This window comes from Lycium ferocissimum, chromosome 8 (genome assembly GCF_029784015.1).
Source record: "Lycium ferocissimum isolate CSIRO_LF1 chromosome 8, AGI_CSIRO_Lferr_CH_V1, whole genome shotgun sequence".
NCBI lineage: Eukaryota > Viridiplantae > Streptophyta > Magnoliopsida > Solanales > Solanaceae > Lycium > Lycium ferocissimum.
In genome coordinates this window covers 65,513,253-65,529,276 of record NC_081349.1, presented here as the reverse complement: position 1 = coordinate 65,529,276, position 16,024 = coordinate 65,513,253, and the positions used below count along the sequence as shown (strand labels likewise).

At 37.2% G+C, this 16,024-nt stretch overlaps 1 protein-coding gene across 1 annotated transcript; it reads right to left on the bottom strand.

Moving 5' to 3' along the window:
• Nucleotides 1-31: 31 nt before the first annotated feature.
• Nucleotides 32-3,666, bottom strand: LOC132068832 (sugar transport protein 14-like). The gene is made up of 4 exons (XM_059462568.1): nucleotides 3,294-3,666; nucleotides 1,545-1,867; nucleotides 828-1,457; nucleotides 32-725 (listed from the first exon to the last, which is right to left on the bottom strand). Exons 1-4 carry the CDS (start codon nucleotides 3,433-3,435, stop codon nucleotides 270-272), a joined length of 1,551 nt encoding a protein of 516 aa, XP_059318551.1. The 5' UTR covers nucleotides 3,436-3,666; the 3' UTR covers nucleotides 32-269.
• Between the last annotated feature and the right edge of the window lie 12,358 nt (nucleotides 3,667-16,024).

Here is a 16,024-nt window from a genome sequence, read left to right as displayed (position 1 = left end):
AATGCTAACTTTGGTGATTAAGACTTGAACATGATAATAAATGATATTTGGAGAGAGTATAAAGAAATCTTCATATAGTGAACATTATAATAAATGATATTTGGAGAGAGTACAAAGAAATCTTCATATAGTCTTCATTCTTAAAGGTATCCATAGTGCATTTACTCTAGTCGTAGGTGTAGTATTATCTTTGAAGAATGTCCACTTCATTTGCTCATGGAACAAATTAATCAGAAAGCCTATCTCCATTTTCTGGAATCCAAGTGCTCTTAGATCGGTGGTATCGACTCTCTGTCCAATCCATGTTCCTTCTCCTCCGCGGTGCAGTATCTTTTCCAGAACCAATGATTTTGCCAAAGAAAATATATTTCCTCTATCGGAACCTGCTTTGTCTCGGGCAAGAGGAAGAAGATGAAGCAGCTCATGATGAATATCAAGCCCGCAAACACCAGAAAAATTCCATATTTGAGGTGACAGAGAGACACAAGAAAGCATTGGGCAATGAGGGCTGTGAAGATCATATTGACACACACCACCATGCTCTGTCCTGCAGATCTTGTTTCCAGGGGAAACAGTTCACTTGGTACCAGCCAACCTAAGGGACCCCACGACCTTCCATAAGCGAGGACAAATATGCAGATTATGACTACAAGGAATATGCCAATTCCTTTTGGGAGAACTTCACCTTCTCCAAACTTCAAAGCTAGAGTAACAGCAACTGCTACCTGTGGAACAAACTTTCAGTCAAGTACACTACAAAGAAAACATGTTTCCTTTCTTGCTTTTGTTAGGAATTTCATGTGGAAGAATTTGAAAGCGGAAATTACCAAGACACATATCATTTCAACTCCAGCTTCGATAAAGAAAGCTCTTCTTCCAAACTTGTCAACAAAAGCCATTGAAATGAATGTAGCTACAACAAGTGCACCACTGGTGATAGCCGATGAATACAATGATGCTCCTGAGCCAAAGCCTAAGCTCTGAAATATGACGGGGGCGTAGAAAAGGATGGAGTTCATGCCAGTGAGCTGTTGGAATGCTGGGATTCCCAAAGCTGCTATTACCAGTTGGGGACGGTTCTTCCTTTTGAGGAGGTTCCTGAATGGATTTTTTATAGCTCTCGCAGCATCACTTGCATCTTTAAGATCAGAAAACTCTGCATTAACGTTTTTGGTACCTCTAACTTTCTCTAACACTTCTCTTGCTTCCTGTAACCTACCCTGTTCTACAAGACTGTTTGGGGTCTCGGGAAGAAAAAGCCCACCAATAAACATTACTGCAGCAGGAACTGTGGCTAAGCCAAGGGATAATCTCCATCCCCATGGATGGATTTTGTCGGTTGCATAATTGATAAAGTTGGCTATCAATATCCCCAAGCAAGTTGTGAGTTGAAAGAGTTGGTTAACTGCTCCTCGGACTTTTGCAGGTGCCATTTCTGAGAGATACAGTGGGACTGCCTGGAGAAAAACAGAAGTTAATACGTCAGCAAGTTCTATAACGTCTAGTTCTTGTGCATACAATCAGAATTGGCTCTGTTCACTTACTTGGTTGCCAAATCCAATGCCGACTCCAAGAAGACATCGACCAACGATCAGCATTGCAATGTTCTTTGCAAAAGCATTAAGTATTGCACCAAGAAAAAAACTGACTGCTCCACAAAGTATACTGGCTCGACGGCCTTTGTTCCGGGTAACATGTGAAGCACCAAATGTGGAAACAAGTGCAGCAAAGTACAAAGAGGAAGTAAAAAGTGTGAGTATCTGATTGTCATATTTACAGTAATCAGTTTCTTCTAGATGTGCATGCTTCCTTCTGTACACCTTGGGGAAGAACTCTTTCAAGAAATCATCCATGGAAGTCACACCGCCTGAAAAAAACCAAAAAGTACTGTCTTTAAGTTATCCAAAATTTTCATTGTTATTCATATTCTAATACAGAATCAGAATATTTCTTTGTACAATATTAGGCGATAATTCATTCTAAAAAAAAAAAAAAACTCAAAAAAATATTAGGCGATAATGTTGGCCAAGTACCGTTATTTTCAGTTCCTTCTTTTTCAAGCTCAATATTGTTATATCGACAAGACTATTTTCCTAGGGCTAAATGTTATATTGACGAGACTTACCGTCCTTATTATCCCCAACCAAGTGAAAGAATATGTATGTAAGAGTAATTGCCGTACTAATTTTCATTTCGAATCAACAGCAAAAATAATTGTTGCCAGCTTTTCTGTTTGGAATAACAGAATATTCTCCAAGCAGAAATTGCACGGCCGGCAGACTCAATTTTCTTCAAAAATAACTGTTGTATACACAAAAATGTATACAGGTAAAATTTACTTGCACGTGATATTTCTATCAAACCAATGAATGCAAAACATGACTTGTTTATATACACACATTCATCACTTAGGCATAGTTAAATGCTATGTATTCTCACTTAAATTTCTGATTGCTAAGATTACTTTATACATATATATTAATCTTGAATTAAATGGACATTCTTTACAATACTACAAGCCATAGATTTAGACTCTCAGTTTCACTTGATTTAGGTAGAGTTTCAACCTAGCTTTACCTACGATCAGTGGCGGAATCAGAATTTTCACTAAGGGGTTCAAAAATATAAAGTAATAAACAAACGAAGAAGCTAAGGGGGTTCAAAATTTACTATATATACATAAAAAATAATTTTAACCTTATATATACAAAGTAATTTTCGCCGAAGGTTGTTCTGGTGAACCCCTAGCCATTACCTAGCTCCACCCCTGCCTACAACAACATAGCTAGTGTAATCCCACAAATGGGGTCTGGGAGTGTAGAGTGTACACAAATCTTACCCCTACCTCGTAGAGGTAGAGAGGCTGTTTCCGAACCCTAAGGTCAAGGGCACAACCTGGCTTTACCTAATATGAAAAATCATAGCTTTATATACGAGTTCTTTTCATTCTTCTTAATCATTTTTCGTTTGTGCATCTTTTTTTATTTCCATACTTTCCGTTGGTCATGACAATTTTAAGTGTTCTATCTTATGCACTATACTCCTTAAGAGAAAAAGGTAAAAGAAAAAAAAAGCGTAAACAGGAAAAGTGAAGTTGATGACAATAAAGATTTAAGATAATGATAGGAAGAGAACAATGGCATAAGTGGCTTGCATAACGCAAGGTAGATCTTCCAATCCAAACACTTAACAAAACGTGGAACTAAACAGATGCCGAAAGCATTTTCAGACCAGAAAAAAAAAAAGAAAAGAAAAAAAAGAAGCGTGTTTGATTAAGAAGAAAATGTACTCACCAGAAACACCAAGATCGTACCCAAAAAGGGATCCTCCCATGGCTGCAACCACACAAGCAAAAATAAAATATCCAGTAATTCTATACTCATAAAGATGAGCTCTTCCTCCTCTATTGCCATCAACAAATCCTCCACCAGCCATACCTTTAATTTAATTTACACCTTCCTTCAAAAAATTAGAAACTAATGTACTGCTATTTATGCATAATATCTATCGTTGATCCACTTGTAGTCAAGCCTAAAGGATAATACTAAACTTGTGGAATTTCACAACTTGATGACAGCAATGACAGATAACTCTCCCATATTTTGGTCAAAGTGTTTACTATTAATGTGTAGGAAAAAAATGACAGGTTGCTATCTTTATTTTCTAAGACAAGTTGCTATTAGTTTACTTTCATTAGCCATGTTTGTCGCTTTATCCTCGGAGCAAGCGTTGACCCAACTGTCCTAATAATAGCGACTAATAGAAAACTGCTGGCGGTCTTTTCGGAGTATATACTCACCTTCCGTAGTTCCGTTGTGACTAATATATACTCCCTCCGTCTCATTTTATATGAAGATGTTTAATTTGACAACGTTTAAGAAATAAAGTAATATTTTAACTTGTAATCTAAAATAAATCATAAAATTTGTGTGACTAGATATTATTTCATAAAATTGAATTATTATTAAATATAGAAATATATCATTCTTTTTTAAACAGACAAAAAAGAAAAGAATGGCATCTAAATTGGGACGGAACACTATTAGAAATAGAGATTTTTCCCACCGATATTTAGTGGGAAATTTGTGTTGTAGAACATAATTTTCCCACCTCATTTTCACCGAACGAGCCCACTGGGAAAACACATGGTGAGAAATAGGTTCTCATTGAAAGCTGGGAAAATTCCTAATTTTTTTCTTGTGAAAACACTTTTATTTAGATTTTTTTCCATCAACATTCAGTGGGAAATAACCACAGAACATTTTTCAGTGAGAAATCAGAGGGAAAATAGAGATTTTTTAGTAATGGAAGGAGTACATGTAATGACGCTTAGGTTGTCGTAGTTACTAAAAGTAGTCTCAAATTATTTGTCAATATACAAGTTCAAGACATAATTAATTATTTTTTCTTCATTTTATTCTTAGGAGAATTTTGTCATTAACAGAGATGACAGAATAAATATTTAATGGAGAAAGATTATAACTTAGACATAAATAAGAGTAAAGTAAGTCCAATACCCATCCTAATTAATATTTCTTAAAATGCGTCTAAAACAAAAAGCGACAGATAATTTGAAATGGAGAGAGTATCATCTATCTAGTGAAAATTTCGAGTATCGGATAATTTAAAGCACATTCCTTTAATTCTGACCTAGAGGGAAAAAAAATACTCTCTAAGTTATCAAGAAGATGGAAAAAGCATCGTGCGGTGTTGAGAAAATATTCATCGTTATTAACAGAATTAGGAATTATTCAGATTAAGTATAATTATTTAGGTAGATCGTTATATTATTTTATACTGGGTTTAGTAGTGTAATGAACGTAACTATGACTTTTATGTAAAAAGAAAAAGTAGTTGTATTAATTAACGGAGTCACTTGACGGTAGTCTGAACGATAAAATGGATAATAAGAAATTGTTAGTTCGATAGTATGGAAAAATCAACAAGGTTACCCTTATCCAATAATGTACACCTCAAATAGATAACGCTTCATGACATATAAACATAAAGCTTAATTAATCATGGTTACGTTTAATAGAAATTCAAATAAAGACCGCCATTGTATAAAATACTTCAAAATACGTACAAATGACTTTGAATCAAGGAAAGAAGAAGAAAATATATGAGTATTGAAACATAACTAACAAAATTAATTTAAAATCACAATGACAAATTTATCACTCCATGTGTCTCATTGTATTTGATGGTGTTTGACCAGACATGAAGTTTAAGAAAAAAAAGAAATACATTTAATATTAAAATAAATTATAGATATTTATGTGGTTATAAATTATCTCATTAAAGATAAATGATTAAAGTTGCATTATTTTAAAATATAAAAAAATATCATTCCTTTTTAAACAGGTTAAAAAAATATCACATAAACGAGGACCAAAACAGTAAGTATGGGTTTTATAAGAGAGTTTAGGTCTTTAAACAAAAGGAAAAGGGATAAAAGAGACTCTTTTTGTATTAGTATTAATAACAAATATTTTAAGAACAAAATTTTCTTATTTACACAAATCCCTTACTCCTTCTAGGAGTGGACATAAAAGAACGAAAAATAAAAAAATCGAACAGAATCAAATTAATCCGGTTCTTTATTTTCGGTTCTTAAATTCTTTTTTCTTTAATAGCAAGGAACCACTAACAGCTAGTGGTTAAAAAAATAAAACAAATCAAAATAGTCTTACAAGAAGTCAAAACAAACAGAAGAAAAAATGGAAACTAATATATAACCAACTTAACTTATTTCAAGTTGATTGAAAGTGAATAAGCTAAAAGTAGCAATGTAAACACTAAAATTCAGATGAGCCGCAAGAAGTCCACCTGTCTTGATTTGATGCCATCTATGAACATCTCCAGAGCTCTCATCAGGTGTTTTGGAATCAAAACCAGCTGAATCTTCTTCAGGCAAGGATGGATGTTGCAGCTTTCCTCATGTTCTAGCTTAATCTGCATTAAGGCTAATAATCAAAGTAGTTAGCTGTGCATCCAGAATTGGAGTAAATTACTTAAAACATTTCCACTCTTAGATCTTCTTCTAATACATTGAACATACAAGACATTGATACCACAAACTAGAAAAGGATCTACGGATGAATCTGTAAAATAATACTCAAACTTGTCTCAAGATTTGATCTCTCACAGTTCCCGCTGTATGTATGTAAATAATTGCTGCATAATCTGTTGTACATCCTTTGTTTAGTTTCTACTTGTGCTTCTGCTCCTGAATTGTTGTCTTCAATTTGGATCTCATCTTCTTACTGTACTGGTTCTAATGTTAGGATTTTCAAATTTTTCTAGATTGAGTAGCTTCTTTCCCGTAGTAGGCAACTTCTGAAAATAATCAAACTGAATGTTACCTGCAAAATCAAAATCTTATTTAGTGAAAAAAATCTGTCAGTGTGTTGCCTTCCCTCAACATATGTACGATTCGTACATGACTACTGCTCCTAAATACCTTGATTCAACCATCATTGTGTGATACAAGCCGAGTTGCCTCAAGGACATTTAGAGAACCGTCCCGGGGCTTCCAAGTGTAGATGATAGCATGAGAGGACGAATTGGAGATGGATGAGCATCGAAGTGGCCAAATGAGTAAAGAAAGGCTATGCTTGCAATAGAGGCCACTTCATAAATTCAAAGACTTTCATCTCCAAAGGAAGACTAGCCAAACAAGGCCCTTATTTCATTAAGGGTAGTTATCTAATAGTGTAGTTGTCTCCCTTAACGTTTTAGTATAAATAGTTAGTCTTTTATTTCATTGGGGTTTTTTGATGAATTGATGAATATTTTGAGCATTTTAGGGTTATCTCCGGAGAGAGAAACTCGTGAGAGGCATTTGGTAGACTCTTGTTGATTATTGTTTGTGAGATGATTGGTTGCTTTCTAATTCAATTCCTCAGGTTATCACTAAGAGGTTGGTGCTATTTAGAGTGTAATTAGGAGGTCTTGGTTATTAAAGAACCTTGGTTGCCTAATTGTGCCTATGTTTGTGTCAATCTATCTATCTTTTCTTTTCCTTTTATTTATCCTTGTCAATTTATTATTTCTGCATATCCGTTATTGTATCAATTGGTATCAGAGCCACTAATAGGTTTGCCTTAGCAAATCTATTCTTGGGATTTGATTCTACAAAAATAATAATAATAATAATAATAATAATCGAAAATTCAAAATCGTGTTTAATCGGTCCTTGTTTGTTGTTTTTGACACTAGATTTGAGTTCCTTAGTGTTATTTGAGTCTAGATCTTAAGTTTCAAGTCATTTGGAGTCATATTGAGTCATCCACCATTGTTGGAGCTTGAAGAACTTGAAAGTGAGTTTTGTAGAAGAAAGTGAAATTGAAGGTTGAAACCTATTGGGCTTTGTTCTCTACCCCAAAGAGAACTTAGATCCGAAATTTGAGCTAATTTAGAGTTGATTTGAGGGTAGTTAGATTTTTGAAATTGTTCTTGTGTTCTTGAGGGTATTCATATCTTCAAGAGGAAGAAGGTGATAAAAGAGGGTGTTTGATCCACAATTTTTTGGGAAAACTGTCAAAAGGTTTTTTTCTACCCCAAAAAGAGTATATACTAGGTTGTATGGGGCCAAATAAGTCAAAGAAATCATGAAAAGTCAAAAAAAAAAAAAAAAAAAGGAGAGTCCCACTCGTGCAACGTGGCCTACCCACGTTGGCCGCGCCATCAGCCACGCAAGGAGGGGAGAACACCTTGGAGCTACTGTTTTTGGCCACGTAATCACACGTGGGCCACACAACATCAACAACTCACCCATGCATCACCCAAGAACAAGGCAAATTACACATTATTTCTGCCCACGTCCATTACGTGGGCCACGCAGCTGCTGCCGCCCTCCGCCACTCAACCAAGACGTAGCCAAGACCCACCCACGCACCACCAAACTTCACCCACGCACCCTAAGTACCCGCAACTTAGCCCAAATCCAACCCACGTAAACCAAAATAGCCACCCACGTCCCTTCAAAATCCCCACCCACACGGGTCCAACCACTTATGGGCCCTCTTCAGCCACTTGCAGGGGCGTATGTCATGAACAACCCATATGTGAAGCCTCAACCCCTAATTCCACCCGCATTTACCCAAAATTGGATGGCATTTTCGTTCTTTAATCCGGTTTTATCTTTTCTTCGCTTCTAAGTTTGTTTAGGTAAATATTAATCCTTTTTCTTAGCTAATTACTTTAAGTAATTGTCCTTACTTAGTAGTTAATTAGTTCTTGTGTCCGTATTTCTTTGGGGATAATTCTTTTCGTGCTTTTCTCGTTTTTGTTTCGTTGTTAACTTCTTGGCTCAAGTCCGTTAGATTAAATTGAGTCATCCTTTCTTTGATTGAACAAGAATACATTCCGACCTCAAGTAGAAATGTTGCACCTTGTGACCCACCGGATCTAAACAAGAATCAACATCGGCGGATCCAATTGAGTGGTAAAAGGCAAAGAGAGTATGAGTTCATTTGAGTGGTGCTAGCCAAGCACAAAAGTGTGTAAACACGAGAGTTGTGAGGTTTTCGTTACTACTAATGTTGTTTGCTTTTTTTGTTAAAGTGTTTTAAGCAGGTACTTCTCCATGGATTCCGATTCATGTGATGACGACTTTGATTTTTATAATAATGACGAGTGTGGTTATGATGAGGAGGACTATGGGAACAACCAAGAATGTGACGAAGGGGGTTACGAGGGCTATATGGGAATGATGACCATGAGCAATTTAGAGGAGAGAATTATTATTTCGAAGGTAAATGTGAAGAAGATGGTGAGGTAGAAGAACCTTGTGACGATTTGTATGGTGAAGCTCGGATTATGAAGGTACTTCGAGGTACAACTCTTACCTTCCGTGATTGAGCCTGATGGAGGTAGTGACCTTGGTACGAGAATAATAAAGTATCAAGTACTTATGATGAATATGAGCCTCGAGGTCATGATGAGTCCACTCATAGTTGTTCTACATTTGCAAGTGGTGGTAGTGGATGTTCTAGACCCTCACCCATTGAAGAACGTACTTGTCAAATGAATATGAGGTCATCCCCAACTAAAACTACTTAAGGTGTCGCGAGTAGAGCACAACCTAAGGCCAAGATGAAAGGTGAGCCTAATGGAAGATTTCACTCAATGTCAGTGAAGGTGTTGGAATATGAGGGAGTTAGCCTTGAAATTGATGATTACTTTCGTGATTGTTACATTACCCCTCAAGCGGTCATATGGCTAGGATTGTCTGGTGTTAGAAAAAAATACCCTTACCAAGACCCAAGGAGGTATTGAGTTGAGAAGATGGTGAAGGTATTCTTCTCTTTTGGGGATTATCAAGAGGAAGTATTGTGTGAAATGCTTCCTATGGATATATGTGACTTGTTTTTGGGATTTGCTTGGTTTGAAGTACATGAGATCCCGTATGAGCAAGATTGGCATCGGTATGTAGTGGATAAAAGGGAGAAACTTCTCTTTCCACGCATACTTCCTAGAAAGAATCCAAGTGTAAAGGTGCAAGAAACCAATATGAAATGGCCTACCTTGATTATGGAAGCTAGTGGAGAAGAATATGAGAAATGGGAATTGATGATGAATGAAATCTTTGCTAGTTGCAACTATCCACAAGAAAAGAAGATGAAATTGGCTATTCGAACTTTTGGAAGAAGCTTGCACGCTACTGGGCATATAAGATGGGAAGCAATACTTGAAATGCATTGAATAGGGAATTGAGATGCCATTATCCCGAACCACCTCAAAAGGGGTATAGGAGCAAAACCACTTCCCAAAGGAAGAAGCCAAAAGAGAGGAAGGAAAGGTCCTCTTGTGGGGTGCCATAAATTCAACCTATTCCTTCATCTAAGGAAACTCCAAGTGAGATTTGGGCGGCATCGAAAAGGGCCTTCTATCCCGATTCACGTATGAGTGAAAATGAGGCATTGAAGGTTACCTTTTTTGAGGAACCCCCATGCTTGAAGGCAAGAACGGAGGCTAAGACCATCTCTTCCATTGGTCGAATGAGCTTACCATTGGTAGCTCAAGGAAAAGAAGATCCCTTACATGAACCTCAAGGTAAAATAACTTATCCTAATACTCTTACTTCTTTGAGTGATTTTGATGTCAATTCGAGTATGAGGGTTAGTTTGCCTTGCATTGAGCTTAATGATTCTTTGCCTTGTATTGATAATGTTATTGTTGAAAATTTCCCTACACTAGTTGATCCTATTGATGACCGAATTGATTCTTCTTGCAAGGTCGATTTGTGTACACCTAGTGTTGGCACTTGTGATTTGAATGATAGTGCATTATCAATTGCTAGACGTGCTCTTACACTAGTTGATCCTTTTGATGAATAAGTTGACTCTTCTTGTAAGATCAATTTGTGTCCACCTAGTGTTGGCATGTGTGTAGTTGAATGGTAGTACATTGTCATGTGGTAATCATGTTAGAAAATCTAGTGAGCTTGACATACTACCAACTAGTGTTGAAATTTGTGTTGATCAACTTGCTTGTAATGATAATTCACTGCTTGAGGATCCTTGTGATGTGCTTAATGTTCCTCTAGTGAATGATGATGTTGATATAGTTGGTCATTTTAAAGAGTGTGACACCTCATCTTTGTTTGTTTCATGTCAAAATGAGTCCCTTGATCTTGCCTTAGTGTCATGTGATAAGACTCAAAATTGTGATGGTGGTGTGTGTCATGTAAATAGTCATGTGAATGAAAGTATGTTGAAAGATGACGTTTGTCTTTGTGAGAATGAAATTACATGCTTTGACTCCTCATTGTTCACGGATTACTCTCTCTTAAAAGATAATGTCTTATTTGATGCGAACATGACTATTGAAAGTGAAGTATCTAGTGGAATGTTTTGTAATGTTGAAAGTGTAGCCACTTTTGGGGACTGCATGGTGTTTGACAATCCACTTTGGAGTGATGACGCCCTTCCCTATGATGGAGATCTTTCCTTTGGAAATGATAATACACTTGTGGGGATGGAGTGTTTTGAAAAGGAAGGTGATACTTGTTTGGAAATTGCTAATTCTTCCTTGAGTGTTCCGAATGTCAGTAGCATGCTTGACCTTGTTTTTGAACTTAATAGTGAAACTATATTTGCGGACACCATAGATGAAGTTGTTTTGGTTATTAAAGAACCTTGGTTGCCTAATTGTGCCTATTTTTGTGTCAATCTATCTATCTTTTCTTTTCCTTTTGTTTATCCTTGTCAATTTATTATTTCTGCGTATCCATTATTGTATCATTGTGTCACGCCTCAAACCCAACCCTGGTGCAATAGGCATTCGATGCGAAGGAACCGCACTGGAAGCACCATATAGAATATAGAGATATAACAACCGCCACCAGTAACATAATTACTATACCATTCAATCCCAATTAAAGTTTAAGAAAATCATAGGTGCAAATACGAAATGTTATAAATAGTCGTCAATCTGAATATCCACTAAGCATGGCAAAACGCCCCAATAAGTCAAGCAATGACTTCAACAACTACCCACAAAACTGACGTCTATCTATGTAGCTTCTACGAGAAATAATGAATAGTCTAACTTTGGGACGCAACCCCAAATAGAAAATAATGACACTAAAGATAGATGGGGTCCCACGAGCAAGTGTGTGGGTCACCAATAAGCTTAGAAAGCAAAAGAAGTTCACCTACTCCGCACGATTGTCACGAACCTACTCTTTTTAATTACCTAATATGCCATAAAAACAACAATGGTATGTCTGAGTACTAGGTACTCAGTGAGTGTCTAAGGATCAATAATCATATATCAAAATATACAGTTTATATGCATAATTGAAAACAGTGTTAAGAAACAGTTCAAAATGAATGATGGCATATCATGAAAATCCAGTATAAGTCAATGGTGAACAAATAATCACTTTGATTCATTAAGTCATTTTTCATTGCTTTAAGTTCTTTCTTTTGAAGTCAAGTTCATCAACTTGCCAACTCTACAGTCATGCCAATACACGCCCAAATCAATAGTAACGAAGGGATGACCACTTTAGGCTGCCTAAACCGCTTAGAAGCACCGCACAAGGGCTACCAACCCACAATGGCTATCCTTACTCCCGAATAGATAGGCTAACCCTACTCGGATCCATAGTGACTACCCTTCCTCCCAAGTAGCTAGGCCAAACACAAACAACATAAATCATGGCCTATTAGCCGAATCACCAATCATAGTATGGAGTCGAATCATTCATTATGAATTATGTTCATCATCACATTAGTTGGGATATATCAGGCCACTAATCAATTTAGAAACCATGTTCAAACCAATAATCAATTTCAGTTAAACAAATCCCGTTCATAACACAAAACACATTAAAGGTCAAAACTTTTGAAATCACTAATTTCTTGACTTGTATGGCATTTTACCATGCTTAGCAGATATTTAGATTGGCTACTATTTATAACATTTCGTATTTCCACCTATAATTGTCTTAAACTTTAATTGGGACTAAATGGTTTAGTAATTATGTTATTGGGGGCCATTGCCACATCTTTATATTCTATAAGGTGCTTCTGGTGCGGTTTCTTAGCATTTGATGCTTGTTGCACCAGGGTCGGATTTGGGCTTGACAAGCTTGGTATCAGAGCCCTAGTGTTAATCTACAGGATCAGTTATCTATCCTACTATATACCAGATTTTCGCCTATAGGATAGAACGCTTTACCCTACTTGTTCCAAGCTAGTGTTTGTAGAATAATAAAGAACAAAAAAGCAAGGACATGATATTTTTACGTTGAAACCACTCGGCTCACAAGGATGAAAAAACCACGACCTAAACCTTTATAGGATTTTTCCCATTCAAGTTACAAACTCTGTAACCTACGAACTAAATCTAATTCCTATCTTACTAATCTCCCTAGACTGATGAGCCCACCTCAAGTAATCCCAACTTGAGGTTAAATTTGACTGACGTTTATATCTATGAATATTGCTTCTATGAAAGCTGATAAAGGTATAACTTGATAAACAATCCTAATACACGAATCTAGACTCAAGACTGTAGAACATAAACTCTGTAAAACAGATTCTTCAATCTTTTTCGTTGTATTAGGGCGCACTTCAGTAATCAAAATTCTCTCAGATATTGCATTGACAGTGTTTGCAATATCAAACTCTGATTTTCTCTCTTTTTGAGTGCGTGAATCTTCTTCATGGCATGACTTGAATATTTATAGTACTAGATTTGCATCAAGTGGGCTGAACTCAATTCCTATATGGTAAGGCCCGTTATGAGAGTTAGGGTTTGAATTGACTTGGGATTCTTGCATTCACGCGGCTTCAGTGTCCTTGTAGAAGTCTGAAGCATCTCTATAATTATGGCAAGAAATCCTGCAAACTTGTCCGCCAAGTCTTTACCATAAATCATAAATCCTACTCGCAGTAGGACTCTGAGCTGGAACATGTTCTTGGACCTGGTCACGCACATGTTTCATCCATCTCTGAATATTACCAGTGTCTGAGATAGAACACATCAATAGACCTGTTTCATTCAGCCTTTGTCTTGCAGTTGTCTCTGGCCTATTCACTGTACCTGTCTCTGAGATAGAACATGTCGATAGACCTGGTCCATTCGCCTTGTTCTTTTACTTTGTCAATCATGAAAACTCACACGTTCTTATGCCAACAAATTCCCCTGTTTTGATGATGAAAAACCCATGTCTTTAAGCGTCTTTGTAACCTTTTGCAAACATCTCAACATGTCCATAAATGAACACTAACAACTAAGATTGAACCAGGTTAGCATATATGGGTGATAAGCATTAGACAATACTTCTTCCCCTTTTTGGCATCATTAAAAAGTTATTCCAAATAAGCTAAGTAATGATTTGAAATTGTAATATAAAGCTCATGGCCCCTGGGGCTATCACATATAGGCATAAGAGAAACATTAGCTCAATTTATATCTTCTCGAATACTTTGAAGCATAGAAAAATAGTGCAGAAATAGAAGAGAGAAAAGCAATTTCCATTATCAGTGAAAGAGAACACCAACACAGAGTTATCAAACAAACATACAGACCAACAAAACCCAAGAGCTGAGATTTAGAGCATGGTACAAGGATTAAACACAAGGGATGACTAAGGGAAATTAGGAAGATGGCTTTGAGGTCGATTAGGAGTCTCTGGCAAGGGCATCGACCAAATCCTAAATAGTCTTAGTATTTTCTACCTTCTCCTTATCCAGTGCAGTCTGTAGACTCACGAGCTGAGCTTTTAGGACTTCTTGCTCATGTTCATACTTGAAATGCAGTATATCCAAGTCATAGTGATGCTTATGCTTCAATGCTGCAATCTCAGCCTCCTTGGCTGCAAGCTGATCCCTCAAGATTTGCAGCTTCTCATCACCATCCCCAACTGGAACTGATTGATCAATGTGTTCCATAGTTCCAATAACACCCTTCACTGTCTGATACTGCCAGAATTTGATGGGCACTTCGAAGTGATAATAAACTTCAGCCAACCAGAACCTATACACCAACCCATGGCTTTTATTCTCCTATAGAGAGATCATGTACATGTGTTGAATCATGAGACTGGGTAGATTTATTTGGACTCTAGTGTCAAGAAGCTCCATGAGTGCCATGTCCAAGAAGCTTGCCTCAGCCCTCCCTTCCTTCTTAGGCACAAACATGCAATGAACTATTTCAAAATATAGTTGGTAAAGCTTAGGCATCTCTCCTTTCGGTACCCTCTTCTGCTGTTTGGCTGCTAAGTTGTTTGAGAATTTTCTTGTCATGTCTTTAGCACTTTCCATTCCTTAAAGAGATGACTTCATTCTTTGCATACCTTGGCCATCCCTCAGAGGGCACATGTAGAATTTCACCCAACTTCTGAGCATTTAACATAATTTCAACTCCCAAAGATACTGCTAATAAGTTGTTGTCCATTAAAAGTGGCATAAATATAGAATACAGTAACCTGTTCCTTGCACATCTTTCTATTTTCGTCTCTTGGAAGGAACATGGTACTCCATCCTTGGTACTCAATCCTTTCTAATAGTATGGCCATTTCAGGTCCCCCATGACTAGTGTCTACTTTTCTCCTAAGTACTGACTGCCTTTTGATCATCAAGATTGTCACAACCCAACCGGAGGACTATGACGGACACCCAGAAGCTGACCTTGTAGATGCCACTGAACGTACATGACATAGCTGCTCATGCTCATTCTGGGCCACCTGAGGGCACTCACAACATAATCTGCTGATTGATAGATGTCATAAACTAGAGGGTCACAGCCCTCAATATATATATATATATATACATGCATCACTAAACTGAACCGGGGTACAAGCCGACAAGGCTACCCTATAAAACAATGTAACCAAACATGTGCTGAGCGGGCCACACTGTCTGACTGAGTATAAGCGTCTATGGGCCTCTACTGACATACTCGACATGCTGTGGATGGGACAGGGCCCCTGCCCTACCCATAAACATCAAAACATATACCAGGTCTAGACGTCAACTCCGGCATTTGAGTGCTCCAATCGTCAAGCTGAAGAAGCGCCCCAAGGATGCAACGTCTTCCCCCGGCTATCTATACCGGGGCATGAACGTAGCCCCCCCCCGAACAATAGGGGAGTCAAGACGGATAATGTATTGAGTATATAAGGCAGAAGAGTAACATACACATATGAGTCATGAAGAAAATCTGAAAATCATAAACTAAACTGACTGACTGAATACATCTGTATGAATGCATCTGTATGTCTGACTATCTGAACATATCTGTATGAATGCATCTATATGTCTGCTTACTGAAATTGCCTCTGCGGGCATAAGATATGCAATGCATAGGTCATAGTGCCGAGGAACGTATGGCCCGATCCATATCCTATATAGGCCCCTTTGGGCATAATAGCATAATGGCCCCTTCGGGCATAATCATCATCACTGTGCACCAGCTGATCAGGTGGTAATACGTATACAACGCCTCGCCCTTTTCCCATACCCTATAATATATATATATATATATATATATATATATATATATA